Genomic DNA, 25,717 nt, shown 5'->3' on the forward strand with positions numbered 1-25,717 from the left:
TATTTACGAGATTTAAATTTCAGACTTCTTACTTATAAGTGAAAATGAGTACTACTAGACCGTAATGCTATTTATATTATGTTTTTGTATCACATCTTTATATCACCTTAGCTGGCATTTGATGTGGATTGCCACATCGTTTGAATTAATCAGATTTTTAAAGTAGTTCATTATTTAATAAACTAATAATTAAGAAAAACTATTTAATTAATTAATGATTGTGATATACTAGGAGTCTTTCTCCTTCCTTACCTTGGATTTCGCAAATCTTTCTAATGATATGGATGTCCACATTATATGCCACCTAAGATGATATGGAAATATGGTATAAAAACATGGTATAAATAACATTACTTTTCAATTTGACTGTAGAAAATTTAATCTCGGTGGTTTTTAATGGGGGTAGGAGGGGTTGAACCGAGACTGAGAGGATGGTAGCATGGAAGTGGAGGAGGGTAGGTGGGTGACTTGGACATTTGCTCATTCTATTTTTCAAACACCTTAATTTCGTTCCAACCCAAAAACAAAAGAAATAATCTTTTATTCTATTTTTAAATATTTTCCTAAATAAACATAAACTTCTGCAAAGCCATATATTGGCTTTTCCATGGCTCGGCTCGGCTTATTTTTTTAATAAGCTCTCCCTAAGGTATAAAATAGGAAAAATTAGAGTTCCCTACAGTTTATTATATCATTTATATTAAATATTTGTACTTTTTTTAAATTTGATTAAAGTATTTTGACCAATAGTCATTTCTATTTTTTGAAATTAAATTAATTTTTGAATTTATCATTTTATCTGCATGATGCATTTTTCTTATTTAGTGAAGATATTAGTAATTAAACTATATTTTCTCTTCTTCCAAATATGTTTTTTCGATCACTATTGTTTTTTTTTTTTTTTGTTATGCAAACAGTTAATATTATTTCTTTTTTCCAAATGCTTTTATCTTTTTCAAATAGTTGGTGATCAACATAAAAGCTTCGTGTAATTTTTTTCAATTTTTTTTTGTGAAATCATTTTTTTTTTTTAGCTGTTTTTTTAAGTATAGTTGTTGACGAATTATTATTAGATACAATATATTATGCATATATTATCTGCGGGTACGTTTGAATTTATAAAAATTATTAATTGGTACGTTTATTTGCAATTTTGGTGCGTTTGATTTGATACATAATGTTAATATTGGTACATTTTTTTTTGTACACATTGTGTATTGGTACGTTTATATTATTCTCAATCCTATTTTCTCTTAACGTACTAAAAGAAAAACTTATTTTGGTACGTTTGATTTTGGAGGATTTAAAAATATTTAAAACTATTTTGAAAAGAAAATATCTTAAATCGTAAATAATTATTGCTAAATTATAGCATGATTGTGAAAATAAATTGAATCTAACCAACTTTTTTATTTTTTTTTTACAATTATCTCTAACGAATGAGAGTGTAATCAAAATGCTAGATTATAGGAAATTTGTTACAATATAATGTGCATATAGCACCAAAATTATGACAAAAAAAGTTTAATCAAATCATTAAAAAGCATGTATCTTTAATTTAGAAAATTTAAAACTGAGGCGCCTATATCAAAAGATTCCTATAAAATATTATTTATACTCAAGATCGACCATAAGGATCAAGGACCACACCCTTGGTTTGTAAAATATACATATCAAACACATTTCTTAATAACGTAATACAAAGCAAATCATACAATTGGCACCCCCTAATTAGCCATGGAACAATATCTTAATTAGCCATAAATCATGGTTCTAATTAATTATCAGTTGAATAATGTGAATTCGTTTTCAAAGTTCAAATAGAGATAAAGTGTTGGATGACATGCCTCAGATAAATTGAAGCAGTAACTTTTTATATTTATTTTTTTGTAAATGATAAGCTGATTTATTAATGCTCAAATACGGATCGAAACATCCTCATCATCAACTACAATGCTAAAGAGCCAAATCAGTTAATGATATTCATCTTCATTATAAGTGGGAGGTCTAAAAGTTCAAATCTCGTGAATAGTGTATTCAATACAAATTTTATTTTCCTACCGCTCTTAGTGTAAACATCCCCATATATAAGCATCCTTTTCTTTGAACACATACGAACTCATTTGAGAACCCTACGTGGTTGAGTTCAAAAAACCAGAGAAAAACAAAAAAACAAAACGTGCAGCTGCTGTGCAGCATTCTTTCCCACATTGGTGGTGGGTTTCTTTCCCATTAAATCAATGAAGGACACACTCTGAATTCTTGTATACAGTCATGTTTGAAGATTGATTTGAAGTATTCGACGAGTTTATATACATCTACCTTGAGAAATTCAATTCCAACACAATGAAGGCCCTTTATCTCTATATTTGGAACTATACGACTGTAGAGACTCCATTAAGAATCTCATTGAAACCACCCATGTGGTTCTTGTTGATGCACGTTTTCCATACACAAACAAATAGTAACACATATAAATGAGTGCATACAAATCTAATTCAGCTCGGCTTCCACAACCCAAAGCATGCATGTTAGTTGTTACCTACTTTTCTTTTTTGCCGGATCATAAAAATTTAAAATATATGAAAAAAAAGGACCACCTACGCAACCCCATTAAATTAATAAAAATAGTTGTGCAAAAATATCAAGCAATTGACTCCTTCCCAAAATTGTTGAAACATATAATTCCAAAAACACCCTTCAACAACCCTCAAAACGCCGGAACAACTCTGCCTGCGAAGACACCCTGTTTTCTTATAAAACCCTCCCAATCTCTCTCCCTTCCCTTCCTCAGGTACCGTCCAAGATTTCTCCCCGCAATCTCATTGTACCTTCATACCAACAAAAAAGAAAAAGATCTTCGGAAAATCTAACAAAAATGGCGCTCACAAGCAGCAGCTCTCTGATTCCCACCAAATCTGCCTTCCTTCAAGGCCAGTCTCTCTTACCTTCTTCCAGAACTCACCAACCCTCTCTGCCCATCAAGTCCGTCCGGCCAATTGTCGCCGTCCATGCCGCAGAGCCAGCCAAGAACCCAGTTGTCTCCGATAAGCCGCCGAAACAGCAGGCTGCTCAGACGGTGGCTCCTTCTTCTTCGGCGACGACCCACAATGCGGTTCCGGCGAAATGGAGCGTAGAGACATGGAAATCTAAAAAGGCGTTGCAATTGCCGGAGTACCCGAATCAGGAAGATCTCCAGTCGGTGCTCCGGACCCTCGATTCGTTCCCGCCTATTGTGTTCGCCGGTGAGGCGAGGAGCCTGGAGGAGCGTATCGGAGAGGCTGCTATGGGAAAGGCGTTTCTTCTTCAAGGTGGGGACTGCGCTGAGAGTTTCAAGGAGTTCAATGCCAATAACATTCGTGACACCTTCAGAATTCTCCTCCAAATGGGTGTCGTTTTGATGTTCGGAGGCCAAATGCCCGTCGTCAAGGTAACAGTTTTTCCCTCTAAATTATACGAAATTTCTCTGGTTCTTTGTTGTTTCAATGAAAGTTCAGTTATTTGTGAGCATGTTTGGAATTGAAGTGAATTTTCAATCTGGGTTCGTTGTTTTTGCTTGAAATTTTAGTAATTTGTGTGTAATTTTGGGAGTTGAATGGATTGTGAAACTGGGTTGTGGTTGTTTGTTTAGGTGGGAAGAATGGCGGGTCAGTTTGCGAAACCCAGATCGGATTCTTTCGAGGAGAAGAATGGTGTGAAGCTGCCTAGTTACAGAGGAGACAATGTGAATGGAGACGCCTTTGATTTACAGTCGAGGACTCCAGACCCTCAGAGACTGATCAGAGCCTATTGCCAATCCGCTGCTACTCTAAACCTTCTGAGGGCGTTCGCCACCGGAGGTTACGCAGCTATGCAGAGGGTCACACAGTGGAACTTGGATTTCACAGAGCACAGCGAGCAGGGTGATAGGTATATTTCCTCACTTTTACCATTTTAGAATTTAGATTAGTGATAAATTTAATTAGAATCATGCGGCATGAACAAGCAAAAGACTTAATTACTTAACGTAAATAAATTTAGTTAGATTTTGATGTTTTTGTGTCGGTGTTCACGAGTTATTAAGTTTATGCCATATATGCCCTCAATCATTATCAGTGCCTTGCCTGTTTGTTTGTTAGTTTCATAGACTCCAGTATATTCGTCGTTTAGATGTGTTAAAAGACTTTTTAACCTTTTGTATCTTTTGTGTTATCATCTGTTCCTCAAAGATATGCACATGCAAATGCAGAATCTAATGCTCTTTTCGCCAATCAATTTTGGGACCACATGAGTAATATCTAGTGCGTGAGTGGACAGTGAACGATACTTAATATCACGTGATCTGGTGGTGTTTGATATGTTCCTCCAAATAATGCAATCATAGTATATTGAAATGTCATATTGATGTGAATTCAAGTGTAGCAAACTTTATATTTTATTTCGGTTAGCTTTTATAGTAATTTCACCTGATAACATGTTTGGCATGGCAGATATCGGGAGCTAGCTGCCCGGGTGGATGAGGCCCTTGGATTCATGACTGCTGCCGGGCTCACAGTTGAACACCCTATCATGACAACCACTGAGTTCTGGACATCTCATGAGTGCCTGCTCTTGCCTTACGAGCAGTCTCTTACTAGGTTGGATTCAACTTCCGGCCTTTACTATGATTGCTCTGCCCATATGCTTTGGGCTGGTGAGCGTACCAGGCAACTGGATGGTGCTCATGTTGAGTTCCTTAGAGGTGTTGCCAATCCCCTTGGAATCAAGGTAACTCATATCCCGTACGATGCATATGTCCCATTTCAATCAAATTACCTATTAAGTGGACAAACGAATGCAACAGCATATTTTTGAAAAACCTGATGCCGTATGCAGATTATTGGAAATTTTTCTTGAGACCTTTCTCTTTCTTGCTCAGAATAAGGAAAAAAGATATTGCAATGTTTAAATGGAACAATGGGTCTTATTTGGATTAAACTTTGTAAGAATACGCTAAGTTGAAATGGATCATATGTTTAGTCGAAATTCACTTTGAATACTATATGGTTTTGACACATTTTGCACATTACTGTATATGACATTCTAATGGAATTTAATTACTGCAGAGGAGACTAATATAGGATCACTTCTTGTGATGCAGGTCAGCGATAAGATGGATCCAAACGAGCTTGTTAAGCTCATTGAAATTTTGAATCCTCAGAATAAAGCTGGGAGGATAACAATCATCACAAGAATGGGAGCTGAGAACATGAGGGTGAAACTTCCTCATCTTATTAGGGCAGTCCGCAGGGCAGGGCAGATTGTCACATGGGTTAGTGACCCAATGCATGGAAACACCATTAAGGCTCCTTGTGGTCTCAAAACACGTCCTTTCGATGCCATAAGGGTATGATTCTTGTCTTTTTCCTTTTTGCTATGTTCAACTGTTAGGTTTATTGATCATGTTGTAGGTTAGTCGTGGTAATTGATAAACACGTTGGTTCAGTGCACCTAACTAGTAAATAAATAAATGTTTTTGTGGAAAGCTTACCAGCCATGAGAACAAAAATAAATTTGATTGAGCTTGCACATTTCTCACACATGTTTGTTGGTTTTGTCTAATTAGATGCTTATAGTCATGGTAAACAGGCTTTTCAACTAAGCTTTCATGAATCATGACAACCCGCTGAGTGACGATAATTGTCACAATTTGCTATTGGCTTCTTTACTTGATGGATGATTGTCATCCACCAAAACTTGCACTCAATTCATTGTCCTATGGTCCATATTGTTGAAAAATTCTGTAAGTTTGTTGGGGTGGGGGCAGCCAGCTTTATTGTCTCACTTCATGGCAATTCTGTAGCTTTAAAGATAGACATCTTAATGATCATGTCCTAGCAATTGACTCGTCTGATGGCGCAATCTGTAGGTGTAGTAGTTAGGTGTACAGTCGAAATGGAAGCACTAGAAAAGCATATTTGAGCTTCAGGTTTTTATACTTTTTATTTTTGTTTACGGGGTTGGGGAAGAAGAGAAAATGGGCGAAAATATTGGCAAAAATCTTTAAATGACCATTTAGGTAGGTAAGCGATTGTTTTCAAAAGCGACTTGGAGCCTGTTTTGCGTCACAAAGAACTCATTTTCTTAGCAAGAAACAAAAGAAGTCTTCCTTTTTGTACAATGCTTTCCACGATCCCTTTTTATTCTTTTTTTTTTACTTTATTATTTGCTGTTTGTTCAGGCTGAGGTGAGAGCGTTCTTTGATGTGCACGAGCAAGAAGGAAGCCATCCAGGTGGTGTTCATCTAGAGATGACAGGCCAGAATGTGACAGAATGCATCGGAGGTTCACGCACTGTGACATTTGACGACCTTAGCTCGCGCTACCACACTCACTGCGACCCAAGGCTCAATGCCTCGCAATCTCTTGAGCTGGCCTTCATCATCGCCGAGCGCCTCAGGAAAAGAAGGATCAAGTCACAGCATTCAGTTGCGGCCTTGGCTCTGTAGAATGGTTTCAAGGGTGAAGAACCGCGGAAGTTGATTCTTTTTGTCTTTTTAACTAAAACTGTACTGTGTTACTACATCACTGCTGTTTAGAGTTAATTCATGTCGTGTGTTGTATGTGTATACTGGAAGTGATGCTTTGAGACCTTGAAGGGAAGGAAAAATAATTACGGTAAATTACATTTTGCCTGCTCAAATTTGGATGCAATTACAAACGCATGCATTATCTTTAAAATATTGCAACGTAATTCACCAGCTTATGATTTAGTTGCAAAGTCATACGCTCGGCATATATTCTGTTAAATTAACATATAAGTGATACGACGCTACTCTCAAAAAAAGGTCATCATACAATACAATATCGTGTGTTTAAAACATACACATAACAATGCAATGTTGGATTTAACGTTAAATCAATGAATCCGTTCAGATGACACCGGTGTTTATTGTAAACCATTTCCATATAGTTTTCCATGTAAATGAGACTGACATAATTAATGTCGTATCACTTGTGTTTATTGGTATATCGTTAATTGCGAACATATCAACTATATAGTAAACATATATCAATGACATGCTGAAAAACTCATGTCATTTTCTTGTAGGTTGTCATTGGTCTTTCTCCGTTATTCTGTGTGTTGATTTTCTTTAAATCATCATGGAGCAGTTTGCCAGCTCAAATTTGTTTTAGTCCTCTTTTGAAGAACTTCACAGGAGAATGGCCTGGTGTTACGTTTAGTTGTATGTCGTAGCGAAGGTCGTCTTTGAGATTTCAGAAAGTCCTGTGTGAAATTTATGAAGGACCCCTTTTAAAGATATTTTTTTTAGAACGAAAAAAAAATTCACACTTATAAAGGTGTACTATAAGAATAATTTTTTTTTTTTTTGAACAAACGATATTATCTACATTAAGGGGTGGGGGAGTTGGCTAAGCCTCACAATGGGCTAGCAATAATGTGGTTTAAATTCATCTTTGACAAGAATCGAACTAAGACCTCTCACTTACTAATGAAGAGGAATAACATTAAACCGTAGTACTAAGTGGCAAATGCACTATAAGAATTTTTTTTTTTTTTTTTGAACAAACGATATTATCTATGCTAAGGAGGAGGGGTGATCTTAGTCTCATAATGGGCTAGCAATAATGTGGTTCGAATTTGTCTTTGACGAGAATCGAATATAAGACCTCTCACTTATGAGTAAAAAGGAATACCACTAGACCGTAGTACTGAGTGGCAGTGCACTATAAGATTTTAAAGTGCTAATATAATTTTTTTTAATATATATATAACATTATTACATATAAGAAGTCTTTAAGAGATCTGCATTTTTATGATCCCCATTTTTTTATAAAAATAGGGATTAGTTGTGGGGTCCACACCACAACTAACTTTAATGATTCGAACAGTCTATTTTTCAAGTTATACCTCATAGATTATCCTTGCAAAATATTAGCCAAATCGGAAATATTTAAGACATCTAATTAGGTTAAAAAAAATGAACAAATATTTTGTTATATAAGAAACAATGAAATTTGATCTAGATAATTAAAAAGGCAAGTGGTTTCAGATTTGATTAAATTTTTGCAAGGATGATCTATGAATCGAAACTAACAAAATAGACGTTTGGATCATTGAAATTCGATGTGGAGTGAGCCCCACACCTAATTCCTATTTTTTTCAAGAAAATGGGGATCTCTTTGCATAAAGGCCTGATTACATATAAATATAAGATACCAAAATTTGTTAGGGATCCTGTGCAATTGCACCTTTCGCTCCCCCTCAACGCTGCCTCTGGTTGTAGCCCTAAGTAGAGGGTTGACCAGAAATTCTCTCATGAACATTTTTACTCACAAGTGAAGATTTAGTTAAATCATTTTTCTGGGTCCTTTATTGTGCAGGAGAGCAGAGCCCGTAGGTTGATTACCTGCAATTCTCAAATAACAACGGTAACCGTTGTCAATTGGTTACGAGGCGGAGGTTCTTAATCCTAATATCAACTTGCAATTGTACAAGACTCGCATTTCAGATTTGCCTACAATAATTAGGGCTAAAACTTTTACCCAAAAATTTCAAAACAAACCCAACCCAATTCAAAACAACCCGACTTTTCAATTTTTATCCCGAACTGAACGATTCGGTTTCAAATTCAGTATAGAAAGTCTTAATCTTTCGGTTCATTCTGAACCAAACCGATATTTATATATTTATGAAATTGTTTTGAAATGTCAAATAAATTTATACACTTTTTTTATTTGTTGTATGAACTAATATTTTAAGCGATTTGTCATATCAATTTTTTGAAATCATTAATTTGTCATCTCTTCCTAACTGCATTAAGTTTTCAATCCAAAATAATTCATGACTTAAGTTTAGGGTTATTTTGGGCATTTCAACACCTCATTACTCCGTTATATCACTCTAATTCTGTTAATTCTCCCTGTAAACCTTAGACTTTGAAGGAAATTAATTGAAAATGTTGTGAACATTAAGCAATATTTTCTCATTATTTTATGCATTTGATTTTCAACATGATTAGGCAATGGCCTACTACTTTTGACATGGTAGCAACGAAATGAAAGAGATTATTAATCACATTTTGTTTATGGACGTGATTGGCATCCTCAAATTTTGCAATGAGCTTTTCAAATGAACACGACATGCTTTTTAATTGGGTAAATTACACTTTACCACCTTAGGTTTGTGGTCGATTTCAATTCTTTACAACAATTTTTAAAATATTTTACTTTCATATCTCAAGTACTATTTTATTTCAATATAATACATCCGTTATATTTTTCGTCTATTTGTCCGTTAAAAGATGACGTGGCTGCCACATTTGTGCTGCCTGGCTAAAGACTTAATAAAAAATTAAAAAAAATTATTTAAAGAAAAGTTATAAATAAAAAAAATAAATAAATAAAAAAAAAAAAACCCAGATCCCCTTTGTCTTCCCCAGCCCACCCTTTCGCAAGCCCTCATCTTTACCTCTCTTCTGCAACACCAACACCATCCTCATCTTCTTCCTCCTTTTCACTCCCATTTTCTTCAATTCCAAACCTCCTAACCCCACAAATCCCCCAACTGGGTCTCCCTATTCCCATTCAATCCCCAATTCTCCCCCAAAAAGTCCCAATCTTTCTCCACCACTGACTGAAAATTCCAGAGAGATTTGAACCGCCCTAATTAGGTTCCCAAGGGAACCAAATGTCCCACACAATCTAACACCCTTTGAAATCCCAATGCTGCAAAACCTCTGATTTTTTTTCTTCAATCAATAGAGTGCAGCAAAAGCATTGAGCTTTGAGGGAGAGAGGGACGTAGAGAGAAAAATGAAAGGGAGCCAGAAAGATCAAGAGAAAGTGATTTGGGATCAGATGCGGAGCTCCATAGGGACCCCAATTCTTGGACCCAGCTCCCAATCTCGAGCCACCCCTAAACTCCTCGTCTGGCTCCTCCTCTTCGTCTCTTTAACTTAACAAACTAAAATCTTCGTCAGCTAGTTTGCTTTATTGGGTTGGTGGGGCGGGGCGGGGCGGGGGAGGGTGGGTGTGGATTGGGATGGGAGGGTTGGGTTGCGAGGAAGGGACGGGACGGGGACAGGGAAGATGTTTAGGTTTTTTTTTTTTTTTTTTTTTTTTTTAAATAGGGTAAAAAAAAATTTTAATGCATAAAAAATTATTTTTTTTTGGCACGTGGCACAAATATAGCAGCCATATCAGCTCTTAACGAACAAATGGATGGAAAATGTAACGAATGTATTATATTGAAACAAAATAGTACTTGAGGTATGAAAGTGAAATATTTTAAAGATGTTGTAAGGAATTAAAATCGATTCTAAACCTGAAGTGATAAAGTATAATTTATCCTTTTTAATTAGTCGAAATTAAAGGGTTTGTACTAAACTGCAATGAACAACTTGTAGAAAGAAGGTCAAAAGTACTAATCATGTAGACGAGTCATGTGCAAGACATGTGATTTATTTTGGATGAAAATTTAGTAGTGTTAGAGTGTGATGACAAATTAATGATTTTTAAAAGTTAATATGACAAACCATTTAAAATTTTAGTTAACATGACATTTCAAAAAAAAAAAAAAACTGTGTATAAGTTTATACATGATATTTCAAAAAAAAAAAAAAAAAAAAAATCCCCTATAGCAAATTTGACGGTAAGGAGACTCACTATACCAACTATCAACTTTTGATGTTGTAATGTAACAAAGATAAAGATAAATATATGTTATGTAGTAAAGGGAATTGTTATTGATACTTCAAAAATCTCATTCTACACTCCAAACTTTTTATATTTGGAAAGAAAAATACACTTGTGAGACGTGTAGAATGAAATTTTTGAAATGTCAATAACACGTCCCGTAGTAAATATGAATTATTCAACTTAACATCCCCTCAAAACCCTAGTCGCCATCCTTTTTCACTCTCTCTCCTCGGCTTCACTTCACTGCACTTCAGTTGCAGATCGACAACTCCACAATTTCACAACACTCTCTCTCTCTCCACCATGATGACTATCACCATCGCCAAAGTTCCTCCTCCATCCCCTTTCTCACCACCATCGCCACAAATCAGCCAGTGCCACTCCGTTTCAGCCATTGCCACCACTGAATTTCAACCACCACACTTTACCGAACCGACTCAAAACCGAAATAAGTTTCGGTATTATTGATTTTTTGGATCCCAAAATTTTTTGTTCGGAGTCGGGCCAAAAAAATCTATTTGACTATTTTGGGATTGTATTTCAGGAATCCACATTCGGTTCAGATTTGAAATATCTTCTATATTTAATACAATCATCATCTGACCGTCATATATGCAAATATATTTCATTAATGCAATTATCATTTGACTGTTTGGTAAAGTACAAGCAAATAGAAAAAAATGCTACAAAGACTAAATATTTGAATTACGTAACGTACTATTGAACATTGATGAAATAAATAATGTACAATACAATAATTTTACTAAATGATGTACAAATATGATTCGAAAAAGTAATATCCCTGAAATTAGTCGGAAAGAAAATAAACTGGCATATATTCGCGCCCTCCGCCCGCGCGCACCATACAGTACAGGGCGAATCTTTGGTCCACCGACAAAAACATGACCAAACAAAAACGAAACGAAGATAGGAAAATTCGAAATGGCGTCAAAATTCCGCCTACACAAGAAAAAACACACGCTAACGTCGACGCGGCAAAATCCGACTGCAAATCTCCCAGCGAAACCCCAAAGCCCCGCTCCTCCCCCTCTCTCCTGTTTCATTTGCATGCTCGCCTACTTGCAATTTCACCAAATCCACAGCTTCTCTTCCTCCGAATTCCAATTCACTTGCTTTCTTTTGTTTTGTTGATCTCCGCAATCTCCAATCGCCGATGGAGAATTCTCAGGCCGCCGAGTTGGGGCTCACAGATCGCCGGCCGGCCGCTCTCGGAAACTTCCGAGTCCTCCCCGACGATCTCATCTGCGACATCCTGGAATACCTCCCTCCTCGCGACGTCGCTCGCCTCGCTTGCGTCAGCAGGTGCCCGTTTGAATTTTGAATTTTGGGACTTTGATTTGCATTTGGATTTGAAATGTTTCTGTTATGAATTGAAGTTATCGTTTTGGTATTTGATTTTAGTTTATTTTATTGGATTTTTGTATGTTGGTTTGTATTGATTACTTTTTGGAATTGATTATATCTTCTGGGAGATTTGGTATGTGCAGTGTGATGTACATACTGTGCAATGAAGAGCCTCTTTGGATGAGTTTATGCCTCGGTAAAGTAAATGGTCCGCTTCAGTACAAAGGCTCGTGGAAAAAGACGGCACTGCATTTGTATGAATCGGAGTTTATGCTGTGCTTTTCGATTAACTGTACATTAGTTTTTTTCAGAATTTGTGTCCTAGTTGTTGTGTTTTTGGATGCAGAGAGAATGTACAATATGAATGCGACGAGGCTGGCAGAAAACCACTTTATTTTGATGGTAATGGATGTCGTGTCTTTCGAATACAAAGTCCTCTTTTATTATCTTCTATTGAAAATCTTCCCAAGATGATGTCTTTTAGTCATTTCCCGCTGATGGTTTTAGTCATTTCCTATTTACTTTCTGCAGGATTCAACTCCTTGTTCTTGTACAGAAGATTATACAGGTGCCATACCACATTGGATGGTTTTTCTTTTGACGATGGGAATGTGGCAAGGACGAAGAACCTCGCTATGGAAGACTTCTCTCGTGACTATGATGGGAAGAAACCGGTACAGTGATGAATGATGTTGATTCATTTTTTTATTCACAATTTAGATTGAATTATAACACGCTGGAAGAAATAGTTATATTTTCTTCCCATTGATTATATGTTGACGTATTCTTCTTTTAAAACTTAAATCATAGTTTTAGATTTGAGAAAGAAGGATGCTCTTTCACAGGACCCCCATGGATGCGCCATACACAAGCATGTGCTGATGTTTTTGTAATGGATGCCATATCAAATAAATGGAGAAATATTTTATTTTCTATTAAAAAATATATATATCCTATTCGTATTGCCATCACCGACCATTAACACTTTGCCACACCATACTCCCCTACTGCTCATTCTACCATATCCACACCCTTCCATTACCATTCCCTCAGTATCACCACCATATTGTACAACACTAACACCTTTCTATAACCGACCATGCCACCATTCTCATTACCATAATACCACTTTACAACCACTGCAGTTGATTTCACTATCGAGTACCACAACCTGCCACATCAAATGGAAAAGGAACCAATAAACCTCTTTACAACCTTTAATCACCAGCACCTCTATGCCTGATTTTTCCATGCTTCTGTTTTCACAGCTTAAAAATATCCTCTCCCCCAACAACCCAAAGTTTCCCACCATGCTCTCATTTGATTCACAAGTTCTAGCATGTCTGATTTAGTTTTTTTTTTTCTTTTCTGAAAGAATTTTTCAAGTACACATGGCGCCAAAAGTTTCATAGTTTGAGTGCAGGTCATTATTGTGTTTGTGTTCTCTATGGTATTGATTTTATTCTGGGAGAATAAAAGGGAAACCGGAGATGAAAACCTGGGGTTGTCCAAATTTGACCTTTTTCCTATGCTTGATGGTCTTGTACTATAGAGAATTTTAAATTGCAAATTGGTAGTCACGATTAGCATGATGTTTATTCTGTACATACAGACTGGTTTTAAGCTATTCACATAGGTCACTGCCAATATTACCAGGTTTTGCTCATGGGGTTAGCTGATGCCTGGCCTGCAAGGCATACATGGACATTTGACCAGTTATTGCAGAAATATGGAGATACAGCTTTCATAATTTCTCAAAAGAGTGCTCGCAAAGTCTCAATGAAATTCAAGGATTATGTTTCATACTTGAAAATTCAACATGATGAGGATCCCCTATATATTTTTGATCACAAGGTGCTCAATGGTTCTGTGTTTATGTTTGAGTATACCTTCGGATTATTTTGTTTTTTTTTTTTTTTTTAATCTAATGTAACTTCTTTTTTAAGCAGTTTGGAGAGGTTGCACCTGCCTTGTTGAAAGATTACAGTGTACCTTGTCTATTTCAAGAGGACTTTTTTGATGTTTTAGATGGAGATAAACGACCTCCTTTTAGGTGGCTCATTATTGGGCCACAGAGGTCTGGTGCCTCTTGGCATGTTGATCCAGCTCTGACCAGTGCTTGGAACACACTGTTAGTAGGCCGAAAGAGGTAAAATTCAACTTTTTTTCTCAAAAGCTCTTGTATTTAAGAATATATCGTTACTTATGCTTGTGTTAGTTGGGGACATGGATTTAGTATAACACTTGCATTTTGTGTAATTACCGATTTGTTCTACTTCTTCGTCGTTCGAGCTCCTCCACTAGTCCAATGCTGTTTCTAAATTTACATCAATTACAGAGTCTCCTTTTTGCTTGCCTGTTGTCCAGGTTGAATTTGATTTAATTCTCCCCACTCCTCGCAAGTTCTCCTCCTCTTACAGTTAATGGATAGGATAGGTCATTATCGTATACCTAAAACATGAGGCTAATGCTAACCTGAAAAAAGTTGAGAATACCATCAATGTATTTTGCTAATGCATCCATCATTCCCAAATCGTCTGAATAATGTTTTTTTTTTTCTCTTCTATTCTTTATTTATTTATTTATTTTTTGTTTTTTTTTTTGCCTGTTTGGAATTAAATTATTGAGGTCAAGATTGCGTTTTGTGAAGGTGGGCCCTGTATCCTCCAGGAAGAGTACCGCTAGGTGTTACCGTACATGTAAACGAAGAAGATGGTGATGTCAATATTGAAACTCCATCTTCACTGCAGGTATTTTATTCAGCTGTTCTAATCCTCTATGATTTTTCATGTTTTCTGTTGTGGTTTTTAAGTTGCTGTTATTGGTTCCTTTTTATGTGTTCCAGTGGTGGCTAGATTTTTATCCACTTCTTGCTGATGAAGACAAGCCAATAGAGTGTACCCAAGTTCCAGGGGAAACTATTTTTGTTCCAAGTGGATGGTGGCACTGTGTCCTAAATCTGGAACCAAGTATTGCCGTTACCCAGAACTTTGTAAATCCCAAAAACTTTGAATTTGTGTGCTTAGATATGGCACCTGGTTATCGTCATAAGGGAGTTTGCCGTGCTGGATTACTTGCACATGAAGAAGGAAATTCGGAGAATGATTCTATTATCTCTGATCCGATTAGGAAAAAGAAAAGAGTGAGAACTCTCGAACCTGGAGAAAAGAATGCTGATGCTGCCTCTAATGACCGTAATGTACCACAAGGGAGTTACCAGGGTTTTTTGTATGACATCAATTTCTTAGCCATGTATCTGGACAAAGAGAGAGATCACTACAACTCTCCTTGGAGCTCAGGCAATTGCATAGGACAAAGAGAAATGAGAGAATGGTTATTTAAGCTTTGGTGTGGAAAACCAGGAATGAGAGACTTAATCTGGAAGGTACTTCTACTTGTTAGCCTATTCTTCATGCTTTCCTAATTGAATTTTATATAAATTAGTGAAGTGGTTGCTGGTAATCTATATTTAAGAGTCTAGAAGACAGATAACAGGATTTTCTACATGGGTTTTAATTTCTAAAGTGGTGGATCCTTTGCCAGTGACATCTATCCCACCCACCGCCCACACCCCCCCCCCCCTCCAGGGCGGTAACTATCATGTTTACTTGCACTTTTTCAACTATAGTAAACCACTTTGTGCTTAAAAAAAGCTGTTCACTATTTTGTCTCTTGTGAGCTTCTTGTTTCAGTTAATTTCTTGAAAGGTGCACTCCAATTTCTTTTCTTTTACTTTTTATTAGAATTGTGATTATTTCTTGCTGTGAATTTCAGGGAGCTTGTCTTGCATTAAATGCAGGGAGATGGTCCGAATGCCTGGCAGAAATTTGTGCATTCCATAATTTGCCTTCTCCAGCAGAAGATGAGAGGCTTCCTGTTGGCACTGGTAGCAATCCTGTAAGTTAAATTTATCAAAGTGGCACATTTTTGCATATATATATATATGTCTGCTAATGTCTTCTTGGATTCATAATTTAATTCTCTCTCTCTCTCTCTCTCTCTCTCTCTCTCTCTCTCTCTCTCTATTTTTTTAAGGGAAACAATGTTAAAGAATGAAATCTTTGTCCAATGCGCGGATGAGGAATCCATAATTGAATTACATGAAGTTAGAATAACATACGATCTGACAACAAGACTTAAGCAAACACAATCTGTACACTAAATTTAAACTTCATCTTCCAACAGCTAAAAAAAAAAATTCACATTAATGAAGAATAATGATAAGGTCATGAATACTATTGGATCTACTAGTCAACTAAGCTGTGGGAGGAGGTAGCATATAATTTAAAGGAAGGTTCAGGATTGGATCACTAGATCTAAACCAAGCATTCTCAAGTTTGAAGACGCTTAACCCCTTCAAGCAGTCAGTAATTTTGTACCTGTCATATGAGATAATACGACCAATGGCTAGTCATGTCCTGACAGAAGAAAGCAGTCAGCAGTAGGCCTCAGAGCATATTAGAGTAGCCATGGGAAACTAACCACAGGACTGGGGATATTTCCTATAAGCATTAATACGAATAATTTCACGAAAGTTACCACTAGGGTGGCCAGCTGAGGAGATCATAGATTATGATAGATGAGAAATCGTATTGAGGAAGGATCAAACTTTCTATTATTAAGTTTCTCGATTGATTAGAGTTGTAGTTAGTTTTTGAGTTCAGGTTCTGGGGTATTAAATGACAATGTATGTGATGAGTATTAGGGAAATAGATGATTCTGTCCAGCCTGGGTGGGCAGCTGAAGGGATCAGAGATTATGATAGATGAGAAATCATATTAAGGGAGCACCAAACTTTCTATGTTTAATTTTCTCGATTCATTAGAGTCACATGTTAGTTTTTGATTTCATATAGTTCTAGCCCTCTAGGGTATGAAAAAAAAATGTATGTGATGAGATTTGCTAAATAGATGATTGTGTCCAGCCTGAGAGTGGTATTCCATGAAGATTCTCCCCTTATTTCTCTTAATTATTTCCAACAGGTTTATCTCTTGAGCGACTGTGTAGTCAAAATTTTTGTTGAAGAAGGGCTGGAAACGTCAGTCTATGGTCTGGGCACAGAGGTACTATTTTTCTTTTAACTATTTTCTTGCAAGCATTTTTTATATACATCTAACATTTTAGTGCCCCATTGCAGCTAGAGTTTTACAATCTCCTATGCAAAGTCAATTCCCCTCTGAAAAATCACATGCCTGATGTTTTGGAAAGTGGGATCATTTATCTTGAGAATGGAGTTTACAGAATTGTACCATGGGATGGCAGCACGGTTCCTGATGTGATTGCCAGATGCAATCTTATTCCTGAGAAGTTCAATGCAGATGGTTGTCCTTTTGGTGTATGGAGTAAAAAACAATTTAATTACAGAAAGGCTGGGATGCCAATACATGAAACTGTCAGCTCACCTGAATGCTCAAGAATATGGCCATATCTTATAACAAAACGATGCAAAGGAAAAATATACGCAGAGTTGTAAGTGAATTTAGTGTATAAGTTCCTTCTTGTAGTTCAACTTCTATTTAGAGTATACACAGCACAGCTCTTTAATTGGCCTTGTCTTATTTCTAACTTTGCAGAAGAGATACCATATCATTGGAAGATGCGCTGAACTTAGCATCCTTTCTGGGAGAGCAGCTCCGTAACCTCCATCTCTTGCCCCGGCCACCTCTTAGTGTCTCAACTTTCTCAGATATTGAACCAGAAATAGATATGCCCTTATCTAATGATTGTATGGAGGCTGTTCCTGATAAATCAAAAATTCCAGCCGAATGGAATATTTTCATCAGAACTCTAATCAGGAAGAAGAAGGACGTCTCAAGCCGCTTGGTTAAATGGTATATTATCTAGTACTTCTGGATAATATACTACTCTGTACTTTATTTACGTACCTGTTTTGATATACTGCTCCATACATGAATGCTGTGATTATGATAGAGTTTGTTTCCGACAGTAGCATCTATACTAATATATAAAACCAAAGATCTCTTGCAACATAGTACAACATAGTAAACGAAAAAACGAGTATTAACTTTTGACCTTCCATGGAAGGTATCATGTGGTGAACTCAAAATGCGTATCAGAGAACTAGACCATTCTTGTTTACCCAAAAAAACAGAGAGAGAAAAAGTTATTTTTTGTAGAGGTGTCCTAATAGGTGTCAGATTGTTGTAGATGCTAGGTCTTGTCAATTATGTCATACTTTAACTAGAAGATTCTCATTTCATAGCTTTATTTAATCAGTTGTGATAGGTCTTGACTGTCATACGTCATTGTAGTAGATATAGTTGGTTTACCTTGATGGATAGTCCAGAAAAGGTTGACTGGCTGGATTCTCTCAAAATATTGGGATTTTTATTAGATATTCAAGGTGAAGGAATTGACTCTTGTTGTGATTATCAATAGCCTGAGTAAGCGTGTGGTGTTTCAATCATGTCTTTAACTTGTAGTTGAAAGTACTGTGCTAAAGCACATTGCATTTTTATGCATCGTACATCAAGAGTTATATTTCTTACACATGCCACACGTATTCTTGTTTCATGTTTGTGCTTTGTTTCATTGTGTGTATTTTTGGGCATTAGTGCTCCTGTGTATATGTTTGATGTCTTGAAATGTTGCAGAACTGGGTTTTACTTACTGAGAGATATTTTTCGAATCTATTGTTCTTCAGTACATGTAGTGGTGGTCAAATGTATTTATTTAGTGTAATCTGGGCTCCAGTATGTTTTAAACATGGTATGAGATTATCTTACAGGGACAGCTGTTAAGTATCTGAGTTTCAATATGCAGGGGAGATCCAATTTCTGCCACACTAATAGAGAAAGTCGATGAATACTTACCAGATGATTTGGCCAAGTTGCTTCACATATTTGAGGTTTCTTCCCTGTCTCACCATTTAATAAACATGTGAAGATCAATTTCAATTTTATAATAATTAATGTAGATCACAATCTTTCAAGACCATACATATGCTTGGTCTGATTTGACCATTTACGGTTTCAGGATGAAAATGGCTTAAACAAAGTGGGTAAACTTTGTTCCTGGATACACTCAGATATCATGGATGATAACATTCACATGGAACCGTGTGGTGCTAATTCCTGCTTGATTGAGAACACCAAAGACAATGGTCTGGTAACCAATGGTTCAGAAAATGGAAATGGCAACAGTGCAGGGACTGAGTCATGGCGTCCTAGCCACATTCTTGATTTCAGTGATCTTTCTATAGGTTGGTATTTAGTTATTGAATTAATTTTCCATGTGTTGTTTTATGCTTGTGTCATTGCATTAGTACTTCAATCATATGTTGATTTCTGTTATTAACTTTTCCATGGTTAATCTTTTTTTATGAGTTACAGTTTTGGAATTTGTATGTGTTTATTTTAGTTTTCCACTTTATTATTTACCTATGCGGAGATGCTGGTTAGTTTTACTATGTGCATAGTTATCCTTGTTTATAATCTTCAAATTATATATATTTGTAAAGTATCACACACTTAGTACACATCTTCAATTGGCTTTCTGATATGATGTTTAGGCTTGTATGTACTGTTTTCAAGTTGATTCTTTTATTTCTTTTGCAGGTGACCCCATTTTTGATATAATACCCATATACTTGGATATATTTAGAGGTGATACGCGTCTCCTTAAGCGGCTTTTAGAAAGCTATAAACTTCCTTTAGTGAGTGGAGAATCACAGAATAAGTCTGTTAAGGGTGGAGACGAGTTTGGACGGCTATCCTACCATGCGATGTAAGTAATAACCCTCGTATATGCTTGCTTATGCTGTTTTATCAATTTAGTTGGAAATATATCTTATAATGTTTTAGGCATTTTCTGTGGTATACTGTATACATCATTCGTGTGCTATTCAAACTATGAGAATAGTTACGCAAAGGGTATGCAATGCCTTGGATGTAAGGCCAAGGAAAATTACATTCTGAACAGATATACCCTTTGGTTTAAAAAGGAAAATTACATTCTGAACATTAGCAGTCAAATTTGCCAATCCAATGTTAATATTTTAAGTTCTTACATCCAATCTCTGTTCATGTTTCGTATCAGTATCGTCAGTTGGTCGTTGTTCTGTCAAGCTTGCATTGATGTTTATGTTTTATCTGCTTTGGTGCAAAATGTTGCCCAAACAATGACGGTGGTTGAATTTATTTTGAACTGGTTTCATTTGTGTAGGTGCTACTGTATTCTGCATGAAGAGAATGTGTTGGGAGCTATTTTTAGCGTCTGGAACGAACTCAAGACGGCAAAGACATGGGAAGAAGTTGAGCAAGTGGTGTGGGGAGAGTTGAATAATTACAAAGGTTTCCCTGGTTTATCTTCCACTTAGCATTGACTGTTGCTAATTTATTGTTTTATCACTTCATAAGGTCCAAATAATGCGTAAAATCATGATATCATGTAAGCAGAGGCCAATGTACCCCCATTTTTATATATGATCGAACCAAGTTTCATGTTTACTTTGTTATGTTCAACATGTGTTTTTCCCAATCTTTTTTTGTCAAATATGTATTGAGTATATCGTCTTCGCTGTGTGAGTTTTGGGACCAGCATTAGTGCAGTCAACTCCCGCTAAACCGAAGGTTAGTTGGTGTTATCTTTAACATGCTCGAGAAATCTTAGTTATAGGCTTATATGTGGATGCAAATTTCGTACATGGTTGAATTCACGAAATGTAGACTACAACCAAAAATACTATTAGCGTAATTGACGAACACCTGGAAAAATGGGAGGGCGTCCGCCAAAGGTTCTTCAATTCCTAAGTCAGAAAAGTCATTTGAGAAAAAAAGAGAACTAGAGAGAGCCTTGAATAATTAGTTTCCTATTCAACTTGGCTATTTGTAGACATGAACCCTAGCAAGCAGCTAGGAGGGGAGGTTGTAGGTCATATTAGGCAGACCGTAACGTCCATACTAGGCAGACTATAACGTTCTGCTAGTGATGGTGCAGACTAGTCTCTACAATCTTGCTAGCTAGTAGTCCTAAAGGTCTCTGTTGGTGTAAGAGCGCAGGCGCGTCGGACATCCAAAAGGATACTCTGAAGAGTTAGCTTCTTGCCACCATTAGGCTGAATATGGGCTGGTGGCTAGACATATCATGGGCCCCAAAGCACCTTTGAACACTGAAGGCCCAAAGGTCTAATTATCACAAGATAAACAGGTACCATGATCCCTCATAGAGGGCAGACAAATGCCATGTTCCCTGGAGTAGTTCAGGGTCTGTCTGCTCACAACGTCAAGAGTAAAACCATCATAGCGAGCATATGATCCATGTGTCCTCTTATTAGATGTGGTTAATATGTGTATCCACAAATACCCTCACATCTACTTGTATTTAAGTAGAAAACAAAAAGAGATGTACTTCCTATTTGCATAGGAATTTTCTTCCAAGACAAACTAGGTTTGCAAGCCTTAGTAGGAAAAGGTTTTCTTTTTATTTTCCCACAAGAATTTGGTATGTAGGAGATATACCTTACTTGAATTCTCACAAAATTCCTGACTTTAAATTCAGGCTTTGTGAGGAGAATTCAGAGAGAAAATCTCGGTATGAAATTTTTCCCTCTTTCTTCTTCCTTCCCCGATTTCATCATGCATTACCAGCTCAACAGGGGGCTGCCCTCTCGTACATCGCGACCCGGGCAACACGGATGTGTGCTACAGGGTGCACCAGGAGCTGCTGTTGGCTTTACCGAACTTGGGATGGAAACCGGACCCAATTGGGCATGTGCTGCTTGCTAGAGCGCGCAAGCGCGCGCGGGCGGGGGTTGCTGGTGCGGGTTGCCTGGAGCGGGTAGAGCCGGTCCAATTCGGGCCGGTTCAGCTGACTTTTCCATTTTTTTGTTTATATTTTTGAAAATTCCCCAGTTCTTTCGGTTCAATCCAACATCAGTCTATTTTCTGTTATAAATAGACAAAAGTTAGATAAATAACATTTGCTAAGGACAGGAGCTAAGTAGATGCAAAATATCACACGATAACTCCAACACAAAAGTATTGTTAAGGAGGTGAGAGATACTGATATTATTTCTCTTCCTTGCTTTCTTTTTGCAGTGTACATTTAGATAGCACACGGAGAGTTCTATTTATAAAGTAACTCCCGTAACTACAACCATCCAAATACAATAATGATACTTTGTAAGTATCAAACAATATTCCTAAGCCTTTATTTCTTTGAGTGGGCATTCACCCACTAATTCTACAACATTTTCAGCATTGATATCAACAAAAGCGATATCTGACTAAATTAAGGTGTTATGAGCATCTTCTGAGATTTTTTTCCCTTTCTTTGGGCAATAATTTAAACCAAATACTGTAATGTTTCGACATGTAGAGTTGATTTACAATCACGAAGAATAATGTGAAGCGGCAAGGAGAATCTGTGTACACGTTAGAAATCTAGTTGAGTATGGATTATACGGGCAAACAAAACTATCAATTAACAGAAATTAATTCGGGTGTAAAGCATTAGACTTTACCTTGAAACAGAAAAATAATACAAGATAAAAGAAAGTTTTAACAAAACACTACCAGTACTTTCACTTTTAACGAAAAAAACATTTTTACTTTAAAAACTACCACAATTCACTTGCAACACATTTTTACCCTTCTAATTAAAACTAAGTTTTCAAACTTTTTCATTAATTTTCCTAAGATAAAAAGGGAAAAATGCAGCCACAATTATTAACGACTTATAAAAAGCTCCAATATATTAATAAAACGGAAGTTCTCCTAGTGAAAATTCCAATTATCTCAGCAGCAACAGAGCAAAAACTTTAAACAGTCATCAAGTAGCACAAAAACCGGAAAACAATAACACACTAACATCCATCTTTCAACTTTAACAAAACTTAGATGACTCCACCACGGATTATGCTGCAATAGATGGCTTTGAAGCAGCAGAGAGCCTGGACCTCTTCTTGGCCAAGCTCTCACTTCGGCGATCCCTCTGCTCCTTCAATCTTGATGCAAGGAGTTTCTGGTACTCAGCAGCCTCAGACTTGGCCTTTGCAACCCTCTTCTTCTTGTCGGCAATTCTAGCTCTCTTTCTTTGCAGGGTCAATGGAGTGACCAGTCTCTGGATCTTGGGGGCCTTGCTGACCTCCTTACCTGCGGAACCAGATGGGATAACCAAGTTGAAAGAGCCACCAAACCAAACAAACTTCAAATGTAACACATTACAATACCAAAATTGCTTATGAATCCAACAGTCTAAAGGTACAAAATTTAAGCACCACCAGAGGACAGGAAAAGATATTAACTACACCTATGCCATATGTAGATTCTTATAATATGTAAGTCGGCAAACAATAATTTTCTAGCTAAGGATTCAAAGGCATTCTTTAGAGAATAGTTTCCTAAGATAAGGATACTGGCAGTTTGTCAAACTGTCAAACACATGAGATACAGTATAACAATGCATCAAAGTGTACAGTTTAAGAAGCCAAATCGCCCAAACATGAGCAAACAGAATGGCAACAACTAAGAAAGCTTACCCTTTTTGTTTGTGAATGTTCTACGGTATGTGTTGACATACTTGCGAACATCATCTTCTTTTGAGAGGTTAAAGAGTTTGCGGATCTTAGATGCCCTCTTGGGACCTCTCATCCTAGGCTTCTCAGTGTCGGTCAAACCAGGAAGGTCATTGTCACCCTTCTTCACAATGACCAAGTTCAAAACAGAAAGGTCGGGGCTGACAATGCACCCACGCACAGACTTCCTCCTCCTCTCACCATTTCTCCTTCCATAACCACGGAAGCAAGGAGTTCCTGACCAAATAAATTTACCAGGTTAGGAAAAATGAAGATAAGCTTCTGGGAAATTTATTCATGAATGGAACAGATACTGATATTAAGCATGAGTTTCTAACAACCTCTGTGGAGCAAGAGGCGAACACGTCCAGGGGTCAACACTCCCTGCTTCATGGGGAAACCTTGCTTGTCACAGCCTCCCATGATCTTGAAAACATAGCCCTTAAATTCCTGTTTCACAAATAATAGTCATTCAAAAAACTTGAAACCCAAATGAAGAAACACGAAAAAGACAGAAAACGTGCAAGTTGTATACCTCTCCAAGAGCATCTCCGCTGACCTCCTGGGAGATTCTCTTGTCAAAAAAGGCACGCCTACACAATAGCAGAAGCAAATAAAATCAAAACCTTTGCCCAATGAAATAACTAAACAACTGCTAATTTAAAATATACAAGCCAAAATCTAAGCAAACTGTTTCTGGGAAAGAATCGGAAATAAAATGCTAGCATTCAAATCAAAGTTTAAAATTTCAAACCCTAGCGTTCACAAAACTAAAAAATAAATTTCACAACAAATCTGAAATACAAGGCAAATATTCAAGACCAAATCTAAACAAAAAGCAACCCAATAATCCAATTTAACAAATGCAACAAATATCAGAAATGCAAAGCAAATATTCAAGGCGTTCAAGCTTGACACAAAACATACTCAAATCGGCGAAAACAGCGGTACAAAAAATTAAAATCATGGATAATATTGCATTAAAAAAAATCACATCATTTCAAGAAAACCCAGATGAAAAAAGGCGTTACAGTTTGTGGTCATCGTCGATTTCGAGCTTCTTCTGGCACCCAGTGGTGGGGTTGGCGATGTTGAACTGCACAGTAAACAGGGATTAGGAGTCAGCGAAAACGGAGAAGGAAGAAGGAGAGAGGAAAAGATGGGAATTGGGTGGGCGAGAGAAACCTTCATGTTTGGGTCTCAGATTGCAGAGGCAGCCGCGCAACTGAGAGAGAAGGAAGATCGGCGGAAACTATATTGCGCTCTCTCGCTTGCTCTAGGGTTTTGAGCGGCGAGTGATGGGCATTTTATACACTGGAGTTTTGTGTGGTTTGTGGGGTTTAATGCGGACGCTGTCGCAACTTTTGGGATGAAGGCCCAAACTTATGTAGCGGCTACTGGAAATTGGACTCAGCTCATTTGCATTACAAGCCCCATAAGCGATATTTAAAATTTTAGGGTTTTTTGTTTCACAACAATTTTTAAGGTTTTTATTTTTACCCAAAAAAAAAAAAAAACCAGAGAAGGATATTACTAGAACTGTATTTTTTTTTGGGGACAAGTTCATTTCATTATTTATTAGTGTCTTTTGAGCGAAGTCCTCTTTTGTGTTGTCGAGTGATAGTTGCAGATATCGTTGGATCTCGTGGACTTGTGATATTCTTGTGTAGTCTTTCCTTTCATTTCGGGTTTATCTCTCATTGTCAACAAAAAAAACATTATTAGTGTTTAAATATTCATGTGTAAACTACAAATAGAAATTTAGTACTCTCTATTGGATTAGGCTTATCGCTTATGCGCTTATTGTAATTAGAGAAGGACTCCTAAACTTTTAGATGGAGCACACAAGAAGTTAGGCTTATGCATTTTTATAAATTCACCAACTGAAAATATAGACATAAGGCATTACGCGAAACAAAAGAACACACAAGAAGTTCTATTATCCCTTTTCTCTTTCTCGTGTTTTTTATTTTTTTTTTGGTGTTAGCCACACATTCATTTATTTCTCACACATTCTTTTTTAATTTATATCATTTAATTTTGTTTTAATTCATTGAATTCAATAACTAAAATTTTAAAAAGTCGTGCAGAAGGTAGAAAGGGGTACTTAAATAGCACAACTTGTTTTTTCTCTCTA

The 25,717-nt window shown here is 36.8% G+C and overlaps 3 protein-coding genes and 1 long non-coding RNA gene across 4 annotated transcripts; 3 read left to right on the forward strand and 1 right to left on the reverse strand.

Annotated features, from left to right (window-relative positions):
• The first annotated feature begins 2,878 nt into the window (after positions 1 to 2,878).
• LOC103962023 (phospho-2-dehydro-3-deoxyheptonate aldolase 1, chloroplastic-like) lies at positions 2,879 to 6,643 on the forward strand. Its single transcript, NM_001319813.1, is given in 5 exon segments — positions 2,879 to 3,430; positions 3,632 to 3,909; positions 4,470 to 4,746; positions 5,120 to 5,365; positions 6,200 to 6,643. Coding segments are annotated over 5 exon segments (1,620 nt in total). The 3' UTR covers positions 6,467 to 6,643.
• Positions 6,644 to 11,590: 4,947 nt separating this feature from the next.
• On the forward strand, positions 11,591 to 20,512 carry LOC103962029 (F-box protein At1g78280). The gene is made up of 16 exons (XM_009374699.3): positions 11,591 to 12,002; positions 12,188 to 12,298; positions 12,391 to 12,446; positions 12,576 to 12,718; positions 13,701 to 13,898; positions 13,994 to 14,193; positions 14,695 to 14,794; positions 14,890 to 15,429; positions 15,819 to 15,941; positions 17,027 to 17,107; positions 17,182 to 17,513; positions 17,618 to 17,875; positions 18,828 to 18,912; positions 19,041 to 19,266; positions 19,622 to 19,790; positions 20,229 to 20,512. Exons 1-16 carry the CDS (start codon positions 11,854 to 11,856, stop codon positions 20,380 to 20,382), a joined length of 2,925 nt encoding a protein of 974 aa, XP_009372974.2. The 5' UTR covers positions 11,591 to 11,853; the 3' UTR covers positions 20,383 to 20,512.
• A 287-nt stretch (positions 20,513 to 20,799) lies between these two features.
• Positions 20,800 to 22,869, forward strand: LOC125476707. Its single transcript, XR_007258007.1, has 2 exons — positions 20,800 to 21,476; positions 21,564 to 22,869. It is a non-coding gene; the product is annotated as an uncharacterized LOC125476707 (long non-coding RNA).
• LOC103962038 (40S ribosomal protein S6) lies at positions 22,741 to 24,923 on the reverse strand. The gene is made up of 6 exons (XM_009374705.3): positions 24,766 to 24,923; positions 24,612 to 24,676; positions 24,116 to 24,173; positions 23,922 to 24,030; positions 23,545 to 23,817; positions 22,741 to 23,158 (listed from the first exon to the last, which is right to left on the reverse strand). The coding sequence occupies exons 1-6, from the start codon at positions 24,769 to 24,771 to the stop codon at positions 22,920 to 22,922; spliced, it is 750 nt and encodes a 249-aa protein (XP_009372980.1). The 5' UTR covers positions 24,772 to 24,923; the 3' UTR covers positions 22,741 to 22,919.
• Positions 24,924 to 25,717: the final 794 nt, after the last annotated feature.

This window comes from the organism of the source record quoted next, unplaced genomic scaffold (genome assembly GCF_019419815.1).
Source record: "Pyrus x bretschneideri cultivar Hongxiangsu unplaced genomic scaffold, Pyrus_bretschneideri_v1 Contig2, whole genome shotgun sequence".
Lineage (NCBI taxonomy): Eukaryota > Viridiplantae > Streptophyta > Magnoliopsida > Rosales > Rosaceae > Pyrus > Pyrus x bretschneideri.